An 18,429-nucleotide genomic window follows, 5' to 3' on the forward strand; every position below is an offset into this window, starting at 1 on the left:
AATGTAATATATTTGAAAAGTCTTGTTCCAGTGAGCTGAAAATTTGTTTTACTGTCTCTTCATATTGTGATGAGATACCCTGGGATATGTCACATAAGATGCTGTGTGAACCTGTGTGTTTCCTTCATTTTAAAGACAATTGGGAAAAATAGTTTCTCATTATGGATTAAGAAAAAAAACCAGAGCCGACAAACTGAGAATGGAAAAGGGCCTAAGGTATAGATTCCACATGTATGAAGATCAACGCTTAAAAATCGAAGCCCTCTGAATATGATCTAAAGCCTCACTTTTTTAAAACAAAAATAATGTGCCAGATTAGAAAATTTTGATCAAAGTCCAGATACACTATCAGTAGCATGAAATATAATTGCTAGAACCTGGTAAAATACATGAAACAAAGCAGACATATTTTACAGGAGGGACAATTGATGACTCTGGAACTACAGTTAAGTTTCTTGAACTTTCATTGAGTTGCAGGAGAATCTGAAAGCAGAAGGATGGACCTGAGAATGTTCATGCTTTTTATGTTTGCTTTTGAATTTTTTAATGGATGAAAATTGAAGTAGAAGGTCTCTTGGAAGCAAATAAGTTTTCTTTCTTCTTTTAATCTCTTGAATAATTCCCTAAAATTGTTATTTGGAGGGACGAGGGAACAATTTACTGAAGTTTCATACTTCAAGAAAAGCTGCAACTTTAAGAGATCTTGGAGAAGGACTTTGCTACTTATTTATATGGCCCAGGAGAAAAGTCAATTACAGGTTGAAGTGCACATAGTAAGAATGACTATTTCAAGACATCTGAAGGACCTTGAAATAGTATCCCAAAATCTCATCTGTTATTGCTTTTGCCAGTAAATAGGCTTTTCTCTATTACTTGATAAAGAATGTGACCCTATAAAGGAGACATCTTTAGACTGCTAGGGATAGTAATGTGACATTTCTGCTTGAATTTCTATTTTATTACTTAATTATTCTTTATTGATTCATGTATTATGGTTTGTTTTCTTTTTTGTTAGATTCTCATTTTATCTATCCAGGTGACTTTAGTTGAGTTGTGCAACTGTATAAATGTGAAATATAGTCGATAGATATAGATAGATAGATACTGTAGATAGATAGATAGATAGATAGATAGATAGATAGATAGATAGATAGATAGATAGATAGATAGATAGGAAAGTTCTACATCTATCTAGCAAAAATTCTTTTTAAAAAAGCAAAATTAGAAGTTTTTTTTGTTTACAAGGTGATATTATTTTATAAATTACTTATTTAGAGGAGAATTTATATCATATCACATACTAATGTGTTGAATAATAGTTTATCTCCAAATGAAATTGTTAGAGGTTAAATCTGTGCAATCATTTCTGAAAGCCAGTCTTAACTTTGGTATCATTAATTTGATACCAAACATTAGTTCTCATGTTTCTAAGAAGGATCATATTGAATTTTATCAAAGGCATAGCACAGCTGATATTTTATTCCCAAAGAGTTCAACCAAATTCAAATAGATATCCTATAAGTTGGAGATGGTGCTACAATAGTAATGTTTCGTTCATAATTTTCAACAATGATGTTTGGGAGGCATAATCCCTTCTTTCCATCAGGTTATTAGACTCACTAATTTGTCTGAAAGGTATCTAAATTGGCAACAGTTCCTTAGTACCAAATTTTGTGCAAGAAACTTTACTTGATTAATATGCCCTGTTGAAAACTTATGAACTGTATTAGTATTAAAGGTTTTCCCCATAGTTTAGAAAACTAAATTAATAAGAGGCTGTTTGCAGGCTGCTGCTGATATTTCATTATGACTTAGAGTTAGGATTTCAATGGAGAGGTATTTAATTTATAACTAAAAATACTATTTGAAGCATTTTATGCTGAAACCTGCAGTATTTTTAGCATAAGGTAATTAAAAGCAAATGCAAATAGTTAAGGTTTGTTTCACTCATGGTGACTCATGCCCTCATCACTTCTTAATTACACTGTTGTACACAACTTGAGATTGTCTTTGAAGACCACCCAGAAACCGCAGTTGGTAGAAAATGCAGCTGCTGTCTGTTAATCGAGGAGAGTTGCTGCAGCAAAATAACTCCTGTCTTGTGAGCACTTTATTATGGGTACTCTATTGAGTCCTTATAGGTTTCTGCATTGAATTCAAAGTTTTTGTGCCTGTTACTCGTCCCAGCTTCTGCCAACCTAGCAGTTCGAAAGCACGTAAAAATGCAAGTAGAAAAATAGGGATCACTACGGTGGGAAGGTAACAGCGTTCCGTGCACCTTTGGTGCCAGCCGCATGACCATGGAGACATCCTCGGACAAACGCTGGCTCTTCGGCTTTGAAACGGAGATGAGCACTGGCCCCTAGAGTTGGAAATGACTAGCACGCATGTGCAGGGGGAACCTTTACCTTTTACCTTTATTAAGCCTTACATAGCTTGGCTTCCTGTTTGGGGACCATCTCCTCCTGGTACAATCTGTCTTCTTCTCATTTAATCTATGAGGGACCATTGCTTTGGATTCTTACCTCAGTTGAGGCTAAGAATTTGAAGGCAGTTTTTCGCTGTTGTAGCCTAATTGCTATGGAATGGTTTGCACCTGCCCCAAAATAGACTGGCTCCTCCCTGCTTTATATGAATGTTGGAAGGTATCGAACTGGAATTAATGAAGATGTGGCCAACCTATAGCTATCATATCTTTGTATAAAGATTTGTAGATGTGTAAATCTGATTTTGTAGGAAAAAATGACCTCAGAGAGAAAAATAATTGATGGTAGATTTCAGGAAGAAAGTTTGATAGTTTAATTTTGATTGTGAGCCATCAAATCCATGGTGACCACATAAATATTTTCCATGATGATTTGTTTCTAACCTGGCCTTTCAGATCTTCCAACCATGCCATTGCCATTATAGCTGAGTTCATCTATGTTGCTCTTGGTCATCCTTTTCTTTTTTTTTCCTTCCCACTATGGGAGCTTTCTCCATTTAGATCTTAATTTATTCAAAATAAAATAACCTGACCTCGGTTACTTGTTCCTCAAATGAGATGTCTGGGTTGATTTGGTCAATGTCCTATTGATTTGTTTTCTTGACTGTCTGGTATTAGATAGGATTACTGAAAATATCACAAAGTTCAAAAATGTCAAAAATGCTTCAAAAAAGGATACTCTTTCTCTCCTTCCCCCCCCCCCCAAAGTCTGATTCTACTTTCACAGAGTATCTGTCAGAACCTAGTTATTGGGATGGGGTGATTTCTTTATTCTATGTTTCTGGGGGTTCTGCCATACTCCTTGGGGAGGGAGGAAGCTATAGGTCCTACAATGTATCCTCTCTGCTTTCCTCTATTTGCCTGCTCTTTGATCTATTTCGTTTGCTGCCAGCCTGGGATGAAAATGGAATGTGCCTCCGGCCATCTGCCTTATCTCTAACTGTGGAAGAAGAGGCATGAAGACCTAACAACCTAACAACCTTGGGAATGGCGTCTTATCAACCCTGTTCCCACAGTGGGTTCACACTTGGAGATTGGTTCACTTGAACTGACCGGATGGACTATCGGGGTGGGGTTTGCCATTACTCTTTTAACCTATTGATTCGCATGGGAAATTCTCAGATCCTGCCTTCTATGCCTGCTGTCAACTAATAAAAGTTCCTTTTCGAATGAAGCTTTTTACAGAAGTTCTGCTTTCTTGGGAATAGGGATTGAGGCAGGTCCTTACATTAAGCAGGATCTGCAATTTTGGTTAGCCCAGAAGGAAGACCCTTACCATTGGGACCATGCAAACAATGTCAAACCTTAGCGGGGAGAAGGAGGAAGGCAACCTAGGTGGGGAAGCTTCCCTCCAGGTTGGCCTAAGTGGTAGCAGCTCACAGTCCTCCAGTTCCTCTGATGAAGCCATGGCCACTGAGCACTGGAATAAGTTGAGGTGGTTGATGGACATTGGAAAAAAGAAAGTCTGGGACCAGAAAGCCAGAAAGGTGACCCTCAAATGGGGCAGCCACCAGCCAGGCTGTAAGCTGAAGATGGAGAGATTGCTCCATCTCAGTGAGGAAGAGGAGGAAAGACCAGCCCATTCTATCCAGTTCCTGGAACAAGCAATCTATATGCTCAGGGTCGCTTTTGACTCCCTAAAGGAGGAGAAAGTGAACCCATGCAGGGGCTCAATAACCACGGGCATGGCAGAAGACGAGTGCATGAAGAGCATGGTTGTGAACCCAGGTCCTTCCACCAGCACCTCAGAGATGGCAGCATCTGCGGCCACAGCTGCCACCCCAGCATGAATTGTGCCAGCTAACGGAGATGGGCACTGGGCCAGACAGAGGAGAGGCCACTGGTCTGGATGAAAATTCCCACCCTTGGGGGTAAAGTACAATGGAGAGCCTGAGAAATTGGGGTTCTTTCTGGCCCATGTCCTGACCTACATGGAAGAATATGGCTGAGATATCCCCAGCGATCACAGGTTACGAGAATTGTAACCATGGCTATGGAGGGGGCGACTGCCAAATGGATGGTGACCCTATACGATGCTGATGTTTTGGACCTTCAGAACTTCAATCACTTTATGGCTGTCCTAAGGAGAAGATTCAAGACCCCCTGGCCAACAGGAAAGCTAGGGAATGCATAAAAATGGTGAGGCAGGGCCATCGCCCTGTGGCTTAATACACTAAAGAATTCCAAGCCCTAGCAAGCTGATTCAGCCGACCAGAGGAAGTCCTCATGGGCCATTTTAAAGATGGATTAAATGGATTGATTTGTATTACACCTGCATTCCTCAAGGAGATCCTGATTGACTCCATGATTGCTACATCTTGGCTGAAGAAGCCGAAATCAATCAAACTGGTAGACAGCGATGCCTGGGACGGTCCTGGGACAATCCCCCTTGAAAGGGGTTCAGGAGCTAGCAAAACCACCCACCACATCACTGAGCTCATCAGCCTGTTTCAAGTGGGGCAGGGAAGGAGGGACACCCCACAGCCAAGTGCCACTCGAAGACCCCCGTGTGGAAGCCTGACTGAGCTGGATGGGAAAAACTCAGGAAAATGCTGCAGCAGCCAAAGGAGATGGCCATCGAGAGTGTGGAGGTTGTCAAGGTCCAAACCCCAACAACTAAGGGGGAGAGCAACTGCAACAGGAAACCCCCCTGAATCCTCTGATAGCAGCTCAGCATGCCTCACTAGAACTGTAGAACTGGTTAGGCCAGGGATGCCAGAAAAAGTCTCATTAAGAGCCCTGATAGATTCAGGGTGCACCCACTGCCTCATAAGCCCAATCTGGTGGGGAATTTAGGAATCCTTGTGAGGAGGCTGAAGACCAATTTTGTTTGGTCAATTAGATGGGTCCCTCGTGGGGGAGTCCCAGTCACCCTCACCAAGCAGCCCATCCAATTCACCATAGGGGATCACATAGAGACTCTAACTTTTGTGGTGACTCCTGGAATGAAGTGCCCACTTGTTTTAGGGATGGTGTGGTTAATGAAATGGAACCCAAGAATGGATTGGAGGATGGGAGAACTGAGATTCCCCAAAGGGAAATATGGCAGAAAAGGAGCAATCCAGACCCTAAAGGGGAACAGAGGTCTGGAAGGCATAGCTGTGGCAAATGACAGGGGACTGGATAGCATACCCGAGGAATATCGGTATCTAGCTGAAGTGTTCAATGAAGACAGGTCCAACGAACTGCCCCCCCGACCCACAGACAGTGCCATTGAGATTTTACCGGGACCAAAAATATGTAACCTGAAAATGTATTCCATGACCTCTGGAGAATTGGAGGAGTTACAAAAATTTATAGACAAGAATTTGGCAAGAGTGTTCATATAACCAATGAACCCAAAAACATAGCCCTCATGCTATTCTGTGAGAAAAAGGACTGGTCTCTTTGCCTCTGCATTGATTATAGATCTCTGAATGAAGTGAGTGAGAGTAATCTCTACCCACTCCCCTTAATAAAGGACATGTTAGCACATTTGGTGAAGGGGATGTTTTTTCCCCCAAAACTAGACTTATGAGAGGTGTATTACTGGGTTAGAACTAAGGAAGAAGATGAGTGGAAAATGGCATTCAATTGCCTCCTGGGGTGTTTCCAATTTAGAGTGCTTCCATTTGGGTTGCAAGGCACACCTGCCATATTTATGCAACTGATAAATGAAGTGCTCCAGGAACACCTTGACAAAGGAGTTCTTGTTTACTTGGTGACATCCTGATATTCATGGAAACCAAAGAAGAGCATGTCAAACTGGTCAGAGAGATGCTAAATAAATTAAGAGCCACCCACCTGTATGCCAAATTGTCCAAATACAAATTCCACAAGGAAAGGATTGACTACCTGGGGTACTGCGTATTTCCCACTGGTATAGAGATGGATCCTGAAAAGGTCTGAGTGGTGTTAGAATGGGCTTCGCCCCACACCTGAAAACAACTACAAGGTTTCCTTGGGTTCACTAACTTTTATCGTCAATTCATTCCCTCTTTCGCCAAATCACACTACCTATCACGGGTTTGTTAAAAACTAAGGGGAAGGAGAAACTGAAGCCCACCCAGACACTGAAATGGACTATGGAGTGCCAAGCCACTTTTGAAAAACTGAAAAGGCTATTCTCAGCAGAGGCAGTCCTGAAACACCCAGACACCGAAAAACTTTTCATCATTCAGGCAGATGATAGTGATATAGCAGTGGGTACAGTATTGCTTCAGGAGAATAATGAAGGGAAATTAAAGCTTTGTGTGTAGACATTGAGAAAACTCACAGAAACTAGACAGAGATGGGCAGTGTGGGAGAAGGAAGCCTATGCCATTTGTTGGGCCCTCCTGACATGGCGACATTTCCTGGAAGGGAACAAAATCCCGTTCCAAGTAAGGGCTGATCATAAGAACTTAGAGGCTCTAAAAATTCCCAGGAAATTATCCTCCAAACAGGCAAGGAGGTCCCAACACTTCCATCATTTCATTTTCACCATTAGACACTTACCAGAGGGGGAAAAAAACCTTCCTAGCAGACACTCTGTCACGATTATCACAATACAATAACACAAAAACTGAAATAACAGACCTACTTATGTCATTGAGGCAACTAGCTGCACCAGTAACCACGTGAGCACAAACAAAAAATCTCAAACCACAAGGGGGTGGAGTTCAGACAAGCCTTAGGAAAGAACAAATGGTTTCTAAACCATAAGAACCTTTGCACCATGAATGATGAACTGCTGTGGGTTGGGGGAAGCTCTATGTTCCAAAAGCCAAAGACTAACCTTCATGCACCTCTGTCATAAATTCAAAGTAGCTGGGCACTTCGGATTCATGAAAACCCTCCACCTGGTGAAGTGGAAGTTTTGGTGGCCCTTGATAAAAAAGGACATTGAAAGCTATGTGGCTAGTTGCCCCATTTGTGCAGCAGCCAAATGAAGGAAAGAAAAGACAGCAGGATTGTTGCAGATGGTGTCAACCCCACCAGCACCCTGGACTTTATTGTGGAATTACCAGAAAGTGGAAGGAACACTTGTCATTTGGGTAGTGACAGACCTGTTCTCAATTAAGGTGCATATCATCCTGTGTCAAAAAATCCCACAGCAAAGCTGTTTGTGCAAAACATATACTGACTGCATGAAGCCCCACAATGAGTCATATAAAGATAGGGTGATGCAGTTTACATCTGAGTTTGGGAAGGCTTTCCTGGATCTTTTGGGGTTGCCATCTAGTCACCATCTGCAAACAAATGGCGGATCAGAATGTTCGAACTCTGTACTGGAACAATACTTAAGAAATTTTATAAATTACCCGCAAGACAACTGGACTGATCTGCTTCCCTTTGCAGAAGTTGCGTATAACAACACCGTTCACTTCAGCACTGAGTATACTGTATGCCATTCCAAGTCACAACAGGACAAAGCTTCTACCTGATACCTGAACTACCATCTAATGAAACCACTATCCCCTCTCAGAAGGAATGGATAGCACAACTCTAGAATGAGGAATACAAGATTCAAGCAGATAAAAAATGAATAGAACCAAAACCTTTCCAAGTAGGAGAGAAAGTATACCTGTCCGGTAAATATTTTAAATCTCTGCAAATGTCAAAGAAGCTGGGACCAATATTTATGGGTCCTTTTCCCATTGAACAGATAATAAATCCGATGATGATAGAATTGGAACTCCCCAAAACACAAAGACAGGGTCATCCTGTATTTCACTGCAATCTATTAAAACAAGAATTAATCTTGCCCTTAAGGCCAGCTGTAGCCCCTCCTCCTTGCCCGATCATGGTAGAAGGAGACTAACATTTTGAGGTCAAAGAAATCCTAGACTCTAGAAAATATTATGGTTCCACACTATACCTAATAGCTTGGAAGGACCTAGATCCTTCCCAAAATGAGTGGATTCATAAGCGACATGTCAGGGCCTCGAGAACACTTAATAAATTTCATGCCAAATACCCTGACAAACTGGACTAACCCAAAAGTGTTTTCTCTCCCTATCTTGTTCCCTCTGCAGGTGGATCTCTCATTTTTTAAGGGGGAGCAGCATGTCAGAACCCAGTTATTGGGAGGAGGAGGATTTTTTTTATTCTATGTTTCTGTGGGTTCTGCCATACTCCTGGGGGGAAGGAGGAAGATATGGGTGCTAAAATGTATCCTATCCACTTGGTTATGGGCACTACAGTGTATCCTTTCCACTTTCCTCTGCCTGCCTGCTCTTTGATCTATTTCCTTTACTGCCAGTCTGGATGAGAATGGAATGTGCCTCTGGCCATCTCTCTTATCTCTAACTGCAGAAGAAGAGGAGCGAAGACCTAACAGTCTAACAACCTTGGGAATGGCATCTTATCAACCCTGTTCCCACAGTGGGTTCACACTTGGAGATTGGCACGTATGAACTGACTGGATGGACTAACAGGGTGGGGTTTGCCAGTTACTCTTTTAACTATTGATTTGCATGGAAAATTCTCAGATCCTGCCTTCTATGCCTGCTGTCAATTTCTCCTAATAAAAGTTCCTTTTGGAATGAAGCTGTTACAGAAGTTCTACTTTCTTGGGAAGAGGGATTGAGGCAGGTCCTTACAGTGTTATATTGAACACAATTATGATGTTTGTTGGTATGGATACATCCTGTCATTTGAGTATCTTTTCCAACTTGGCTACTCGATCAAGTGCTAGTCTGTGGCCTGCTGGTTCCTTTGTTGATAATGTTGATTATGTAAATAGCTTGGTCTTTATTTTTAGTCCTGATGCTACTTGGCTTTATCTAAATTATATTTCCTGTTACAGTTGTAAATATTAAACATGTTTGCCATCATATTTTATTCTTAAGCAAGGATGGGAAGTCTAAGGACCTCCAAAGATTGTTGAACTACACTTCCCATTATTCCTACTTATTGGCCAATTGGACTAACAGTGATGGGAATCATGTTTCATTAATTTCTGAAGACCAAGAGGTTTATCATACTTTTATAAATTTTTCTTTATAGTCATTCAAAAAATCCCCAAGCAATTTCCCCATTATATCCAATTTAATATAGTATTAAAAAACTTTTAATTTTATTGACCAATAAGCTATTCCATCTGGCCAAATTCCTACTTACAGCTGGTCCTCAGTCACAGAGTATATTGAATTAAACCTTTGCCAGGCTAGTGCCACACAGCACGTAACCTAGGACAAGGTTGAAGCTAGAAGATTAAAAGCCATATAGTATAGAAAAATCAGGTAGTCTGGCATTATTTTTGAAATGAATTTCAGTATTATGCATATATTATATCATTCTTACATTCTTACCTACTTGAAATTAATTTCTCTTCCTGTTGTTTTTTAATCTTTCCAGCAGCTTTTCATGGCCTTTCAGTGAAAATCAAGAAAGAACCCCATAGTCCATGTTCTGAACTCAGCTCAGCTTGTAGTCAAGAACAACCATTCAAATTCAGTTATGGAGAAAAGTGCCTGTACAATGTCAGGTAAAGTAACTAGTATATTTTGCATTAGTGCTTTCAGTAGGAGCTTTAACATCACAGTGATACAGTAATGAGAGAACTGAAATGTATTTTTTCTCCATGCTGGGAAAAGGTTCTGGTCTTGTGATATAGTTGTATCTGATCGTACAAGTTTGTAAGTGGGGAAATAAATTTTTGTCGTATTTAGTCCTAAAAAAAATAAGCTAGTTTGGGAACACAGTAGCTTAAATTGTCCCAAAAGGGAAATTAGACTTTGTTTTCCCCTGATTCCAAAGTCCTCTTTGCCTTTTAAAAAAGCAGCTTTGGGACAGCCATGATCTCAAATGACTGAGAATCTCCATAAATAATAGGCTAAATTATTTCCCTTAGATACAGGGGTTTCTCTCTCATAAAGAGAAACAGTATTGGCTGAAATGGTATTGGCTGCATGAACACTTGGATTTTTTGTTTAGTTTGTATTTTTAAAAATAAAATTTTAAAATAATTAAACCAGTGTTTCTAAATCTTGGTTTCTTAAACTTGTTATATTGTGTGGACTTCAACTCCCAGAATTCCCTACATAGCTTAAAGCAGCTAATATAGAGAAATATAGTGATTCCTTTATAACTAGGTGTGCAGGGCTTCTGCTTGCCCCCACTTGAATGGTTTTGCCTATAGATGCAGCCAACAAGCCTATGAGTTTTTGTCACAATAGCAAACTAGTTTGTCCTTCTCTAATACCATAACAGAGTTCCTGATTTGCATATTATGATGTACAAACCATCTGTTTGTTAATCTATCCATTGACAATTGACATCGGATGGGCATGATCAAACAAGGTGTACAGGAATGCTTGCACATTTCTGGAAAAGTCAGATTACAACTGCTCACCCTCCATTACGTGCAAATAATTGTAGCTGAATCTGGAACCTTCCACTGAGACTCATACATGATGAAACTGGTATTGATTCTTTGAGTGAAGGTTGAGATTAAACTACAGTTCTTGACTGAGATGTTCAACACATCTGGAAGCTACCTATTCCAGTGTGTGAACAAAGGGACAAGAGGACTGTGCTGAAAATTTTTTGGGGAATAATAAATCAGAATAAAATTGTTTTGCAAGCTAATCTGGAGCCAGTGGACACTGTTATATAAGTATTCAACCTCCACTTTCAGTGACACCTGATAGCTGTATATTAGTTAATTATCACTTTCTGCCTCTTTAGGCTGCTATGCTGCCGGAATGGTGGTCTGCCATAGCTTTGCAGGTACTGCATGATTAAGAGGACTCCTGCCTTTATGGAAACAAGGACAGGGGCTTTGCTTGCACCTGTTACAGGAGCAGTACCAAACAAAAGGGGTAGCTCTTTTCCCAGTTTTAATGATTGTGAAACAAGTGAAATTATGAATCATCTGAGTGCAGTCAGGGTGGTCAATGATCTGAAAGCTTGTTAAAGTTGTATAATGATATAGGATTATAGGAGCTGAAGTAAAAACTATGTGGGTCATTATCACTTCCCTTAAGAAGATGCTGTTTTTCTTCTTTGGAACTGCTTCTTTCACACATTCTGCATTGCAAGTAGAACTGTGGCTCCATTCATTTTCATTTATATCTTATTTCATTTCTATAATTTCCAGTGACAAAGAAAGTGTAAAAATGCAACAGAACATAGCAGCTGGTGTATATGCTCTGTAAAAGTATCAAAAGCAGTCTGATGGTGATGATCTCCAATAGTATAAACCTGGGAAAATTAAGCCGGTTGCCAAAAAGAAATCAAAGTGGGGCACGAGGAATGCTTCCTTTGGAGAAAAAAAAAGGTCCATAAGTGGTGTCCAGATGCATTAGGATGGGTATAAAGTGTCTGCCTTTTTGTTCATCCCACAGAGTGCTTTGCAGCAATGTATTTACCCTTGGGAGTTCAAATAGCGCTGCAACCAAGACTAACCTTTTTTAAAGAAAAAATAGCATCATTTTAATATGCATAACTTGGTATTTTTATTTTAGTTTTACTGTATGCTTCTAAAATTCTAACAGTGCTTCAAACTCTAATATAGCAACAGACTCCTGAATGAGGATGGGTTATCTGTCCCCTGTCTGAATTTCCCAGAAACCCTTTCTCATCGGTCATCAATAGGGAATGCTGAGAATTGTAATTCAGCTGTATATAGAAGACAACAGGTTCCTTCTCCTAGATTCATATAAAAGAAATCCTTTTCTCCCTTCCCCAAATTTCCTGGACTTCCTTCATCTTTCAAGGATATGGATTCTTAACAGGTTTATTCACTTGTTCTAATCAAAAATGTCATGTTTAAATTCTTTTGAAATTCAAATTTCTTATACACATGTATACACTCATGTACACACTTATAGAAACAATGCAAAAAAACCCCATAAGATGTCATTTTACTGACACGTTTCTTGCTTAAAGATAATATAAATCTTGCTTTGGAGATAACTCTTGAGAGGTTGATGAAACTTAAAAATGAACCCAACTTCAAACAATGAAACAACATACAATACAGTCTCTGACTTCCAATTATCCATTTAGCATCTTATATCTTCCAGTCATCTTAAATCAATATTCTGAAGTGATCCAGTGAAAGACTAGCTTCACTATTCTGCATACTGATAAGACAATACATTTGTTTCTATTTCCTATCAGGCTTTGAAATTATTCCTAGTGCAGCTCAATCTCACTCTATACGCTAATACTGGCCAGATTCATATTAGAATTAGATGACCTAGAAATTTGATAACTACATGACAACTGACAAGATGTTATTTTAAATAAGAGTTTTCAGGCTCAGGGGATCATTTTTAACACAGTTTTGTGGTAAGTTCTTTGAAACTTAAACATTTGAATCTGTTATGTAAAACTTGAGTCAGTCTAGTAAATGTCTTCCTTCTACGTTTGTGGAATATTTCTGATTTTTTTAAATTTAAATTTTAACCATTTTTATTTTATTCTACAGCTTTAAAAGTTCATTTTTGTAAAATCAGCTTGTCTGATCCAAAATCTTTATAAAGCTGCAAAACTGTCTTTATAAAAATTGTGGTGCAAGCATTTTGTTCTACATATTCTTAAAAAGTAAGAAAAACAAACTCTCCAAACAAATAGCAGATGTATCTAACAAGCACAAAGAATAATCAGTGTGCATTTGTTATGTATATTATATCCAGAACTTCCTAACTGGGTTAGGAAATAATGCTGGATAGAGAATGATTTGTGCTTTGATCATCTAGTAGAATCAAGGTCTCATGTTCAAGATTAGAATTAGTTATTGGGCCAGAGGAAGTTGATTAAATACTGTGCTTTGTGCTACAGTGTAGTTGGTGTTGCCTATGTGCATAATATAAACTTAGTTTTTGCATTTGTAAACCATAATTCAGGACTTTACATGATATCTGAACTCAGCCATTATGGTATAGTAATGTAATCATGGCTAAAACAATCTGGAAACAAATGGAGAAATAAAATTCAACTTCAGAATTATACATATGGTCTGTGGATCAGCATTCCCTAAAATTGTGCCCTTCAGCTATATTTTGGAATTGAAACCCTCAGAATTCTCACCAAAACAATAAAGGAAATCAGATGTAGATAAGATTGTATATGGTCTTGATGTGATATGCTAGAAATCAGTATCAGTATCCATTGATGGTTCACAATCAATCCAGCCATCTATCTGAGAAAGCCATTTATCTCTCCCCTTGTTTAAAAAATAGTGCCTATGATCAGAAGCCACAAGTGGGAATGAGGACTTCTAACCCACCAACTCCATCAAGCACTCCAGTTTCACCACTGCATCATGCATCTTCAAACTCGGTTCAGAGTTCTAAACCTGACCGGATTTTTCCAACTCACTTGCCTCCATCCCAGCCCATCCCAGACAATAGCTTTCCTATGGATCACAGGTAACAGAGTCAATTCTTCCTATATTTGTTTTCCACTGCAAATAGGTTTGTCCTGCCACTTTCTTATGTTGTATTTATTATTGAATATCTCAGGATCATCCACCACAGTTTATTTTTTTTAAACGTTGAAAATAATGAATGAGTGAATTCGCATATATGCAGAGACAGGAACCATAATCAAAACACGGAAAGGTAAAATATTCTGAGGAATGTGTTGTCTATCAGCATATATGGTAGGTCTATATACATTTAAAAAATAATTCAGAAAAAGATCCTTCAGAGTATGCAGAAATTTGAGCAGAAATTTGTGCTAGCTAATTAAAATAGCTTTAAAAAAAATTCTTCTCAAGCCTAAAAAAAGTTGCTACTGATTTAAGAAAACAAAACTGCATATTTTTCAGGACCAGACAAAAGCATGATAAAAAGCATGACTTCTTTAATGAATAGCAGTGAAGCTTGAAGGATATCTTCCAAGTCATTTTCAGAACATGCTCAGTTCTAATACATCAGACTATATTATAGCATTTTTTAGTTTTGTGTTAACTGGACTACAAAGTTAAAAGCTCTTGACTTTTGCAAGTAAAAATGAATTGAGAAATCATTAGCACTAGACAATCTGAAAATGTTTTTTTAAGGATGATATTTTAATGGCAATAGATGCTATGATCAACACCTCGTAAAATGTTACTGTATTTGGACAAAGTAGGCAATCTTCTATAAATTCCATACAGATAAATGTATTTATTTGACTGGAAAATGTTTGCTACATAGGTGGTTATTTTTATGACGTTTACAAATCACTCTTTGTTCGTTGTTTTGAATTTAATTACATCAATTGTACAAAAATATTGCTGTTTATTCTTATAATTTGCATAATATCTATTGAAAGGGTGTGGGCTTTTTTGTTTTTTATTTAGTCCTTTGAGCATTTTGAAATGCACGAGCTTAGGAAAAGGAAGTTAAACAGCCAAAACAAACTATGTTCAAATAACTTTAGACTTAGCAAAACCACAAAAGCTAAAAAAACTGAACTGAAGCTTCAGCTACGACCCTGAATCACCCTGCTTATTTCTTAAATTTGAATTTCCTAAGACAAAGCATCCATAGATTAAACCAATATATTTTGCTTAAATTTAGTTATGACTATATTTGAATAATGATTGTTAACACAAGTCTATTTTATTCAGTTGGCTATGTTCTTACCTTATCAGAATGTACTCCAGAATTCACTTTTATTGTGATACCATATTATTTTCCACTCTCATAAAGTGTAGTAATGTGTAGGTCCACAGCTAACATACTATTTATGAAATTTCCCTGATATACATAATGACACAGATAATTTAGTGATGTTCCACTAGTCTTTGAATTTGCATTTTCATTTTAAAGTCAGAATATCACTATATAGATTCCTTATTAGTTTCTTCTAATAGACTTGGATAATAAAAATTGCTTGTTGTACTGCAATTTCATCTGAAAAAATGAACAGACGTCCAAGTTAATCCATTGAACGTTCTTAATTATTAACATTCATTTTATTTATATTGATATAATATGAGGGACTGACTTGATTTTTTTTAGTTAGGTAGTTATGGGATAACTCATTTATGTTTCAGCAGTTGCTCATTGGTACATATAGCTCTTTTTTCATTGCATATAGTAGTTACATGATTGTGACTAGACTAGGCCAAAGAAATCTAGGACTGAGACAGAACAAAAACTCAAAAAGTTAACAAAATGTAATGAACCATGGCTCAATATATTTGTAGCTTCAATAAATTATTAAATTGTTGTTAGCTACCCAGAATCACATGTTAGCTGCCCAGAATCAATACTATTGTATTCTATTATTTGTGAAAAGTCCAATTACCTTAATGAGTACCAAAAAGAAGCAAAGCTACTTGTATAAAGACATAAGGCTTGAGACCATCTTCCCATGCAGGTATTATTAACTTTTTTAAAGTATAGTACACTAACAACAATAACAACAACAACAATTATCAACTGGACTTTGGCTGAACTGGAAAACCTAGACCAGAAGACGCATAAACTTTTGAATATGCACCATGCTCTACATCCACGAAGTGACATTGTCAGGTTGTACCTGCCAAGAAAAATAGGGGGCAGAAGGCTATTGCAAATCCACCAAACTGTAGAAGAAGAAAAAGGAAGTTTGAATGGCTATGTAAATCAAAGTACAGAAAGATTGCTGCAGGCTGTGAAAACAGAGCATTATAAAAATAACAGAAACAAAGGCAGAATATAAGGAAAAACAGCTGGATGACAGATTAAATAGATGGAAAATCAAAGCTTTTGCATGGACAGCATTTGAAAATCATTGAAGGAAAATGTGATAACAACTTGACTTGGGCATGGCTTAAGATGGGAACCATCAAGAAAGAAATGGAAGGCTTAATACTGGCTGCTCTAGAACAAGCACTACAAACTAATACCATGAAAGTGAAGATACAAAAATCCACTGACAATCCAAATTGCTGACTTTGCAATGACAAAGTTGAAACTGTTTCACATCTAGTATGTGAGTGCAGCAAAATCGCGCAAACTGATTACAAAGCTAGACATGACCGAGTTGCTAAATTAATCCACTGTGTAAAAAATACAACTTGCCTGTGTCCGAAAAGTTGTGGGAACATAGGGTGGGAAAAGTTGTTGAGAATGAGAGGGTGAAGATCTTATGGGACTTTTGAATACAGAGAGATCGCCATTTGGAACACAACATGCCAGATATTGCATGTTGCACCAACTAGAAAAAAATATGAAATATCGTGTCCTGGCCATTGAAACTGCGCGATTATGGATGAAACGTGTAACAGTGATACCCATGATCATTGGGACACTGGGAACTATGTCCAAAAACTTTGCAAAATACATCTAGAAACTGCAGCTTCCTGCAATAACTCCAGCAATGCTACAAAAAACTGCACTACTTGGAACATCTTACATTTTAAGGAGATACCTGTTTGATACCTAGGATGCTAGCAGCAACCCTTGTCAACCATCAACGCCAGTTAATTTGAATGTTCAGTTGACTGAGGTTCATGTCTAATGAATAATAATTATTATTATTATTAATAATAATAATAAATTATAAATTTATAAATTATTATAAATTAATATATCAGGAAGGCTTACTGACTACTGGAGAGACCAAACTGGCCTACAAGAAAGACCAATGAAGAACAGAATAGAGGCATGGGAAGACAAAGCACTACATGGCCAGTACATTAAAAAAATAGCTAGGAAAGCAGATAATAACAAGACCTGGCAATGGCTAAGAGCAGGAAAGTTGAAGAAAGACCGAGGGACTAATTCTCGCTGCACAAGACCAAGCCTTAAGGACAAATGCATACAAAGTCAAAATTGAGAAGACAGCAACAGACAGTAAGTGCCACCTATGCAAAGAAGCTGAAGAAACAGTGGACCACCTGGTAAGCTGCTGCAAGAAGATTGTACCGACTGACTACAAGCAGCGGCATGAGAAAGTAGCAACAATGGTGCTTTGGAAGATCTGCAAGAAATATCATTTGCCTGTAAGCAAGAACTGGTGGGATCATAAAATAGAAAAAGTCATAGAAAATGATTAAGTTAAACTGCTCTGGGACCTCAGAATTCAAACAGACAAGCACCTGCAACCTAACACCCCGGACTTAACAATTGTCAATAAGAAAGACAAAAAAGTCTGGATAGTGGACGTGGCAGTGCCTGGAGACAGCAGAATAGATGAGAAAGAACTGGAGAAGATAACAAAATATAGAGATCTACAAATAGAAATAGAAAGACTGTGGCAAAGGCAAGCAAGGGTAGTACCAATTGTAATAGGCACCTTGGGTACAATCCCAGAACAACTGGAGCACCACTTGAAAACCATTGGCATTGACAAATTCGCCATTGTTCAATTGCAAAAGACGGCCTTACTAGTAACTGCTTCCATCCTGCGACGATATCTGTAATACCATCAAACATCCACATCTGCCTATCCCAGGTCCTTAGTAAGGACTCGATAGGTAGACAAAAATGCCAAATCCAGTCTGAACATTTGGCTGACTGGGCGATGATCAATAATAACAGCTGGAAGGGACCTTGGAGATCATTTAGTTCAACCTCCTGCTCAGGCAGGAAATATATATATGCAGTCATGCAGAATACAGAATCAGTCTAGCTATTTTAGAGCACATTGAATGAAACACTTTTGTTTACTAAATGTGTAGGCAAACAACAAAGGCATTACTCCTTGCATAGGGACATGGAATATTCTTAGTTGTGTAGAATATAATTGCTTCTGGGTGAATGTCCCTTTCCTTCTTTGCCATAAATGATTGCATAAAATTAACTGTAAAAGATAAGAAGTAAAAACAAAAGTTATTTTTAACAGCAAACACTTTGGTCGTCAGTCTTCTTGTTCTTTTTCTGGTCTACATCTACTTAGAAGGGAAACCTGTGAAAGAAATGAAATGGATAATTGTATATGAAATTAATACATGAAATTAATACAGGACAGAGTGGTAAAAAAAGGAAGAGCTTTTTGCTGTTGCAGAAAAAAGCTTAGAATATTCCATCTTTGCACAGAGTATTTAAACTTAT

At 38.3% G+C, this 18,429-nt stretch overlaps 1 protein-coding gene across 7 annotated transcripts in view; it reads left to right on the top strand.

The window, feature by feature from the left end:
• ETV1 (ETS variant transcription factor 1) overlaps positions 1 to 18,429 on the top strand; it is a gene marked incomplete at both ends in the record, with an annotated part of 93,864 nt that overhangs the window by 46,759 nt on the left and 28,676 nt on the right. For 6 of the 7 annotated variants that reach the window (XM_083378052.1, XM_083378047.1, XM_083378046.1 and 3 more), the window contains 2 exons: positions 9,806 to 9,935; positions 13,639 to 13,827. In XM_083378052.1, the coding sequence (XP_083234178.1) occupies positions 9,806 to 9,935; positions 13,639 to 13,827 (319 nt within the window). The remainder of the gene's footprint in view (positions 1 to 9,805; positions 9,936 to 13,638; positions 13,828 to 18,429) is intronic. The other variant, XM_083378051.1, reaches the window with a different exon arrangement.

The sequence above is a fragment of the Vipera ursinii genome (assembly GCF_947247035.1).
Source record: "Vipera ursinii genome assembly, chromosome: Z".
NCBI classification, from domain to species: Eukaryota; Metazoa; Chordata; class Lepidosauria; order Squamata; family Viperidae; genus Vipera; species Vipera ursinii.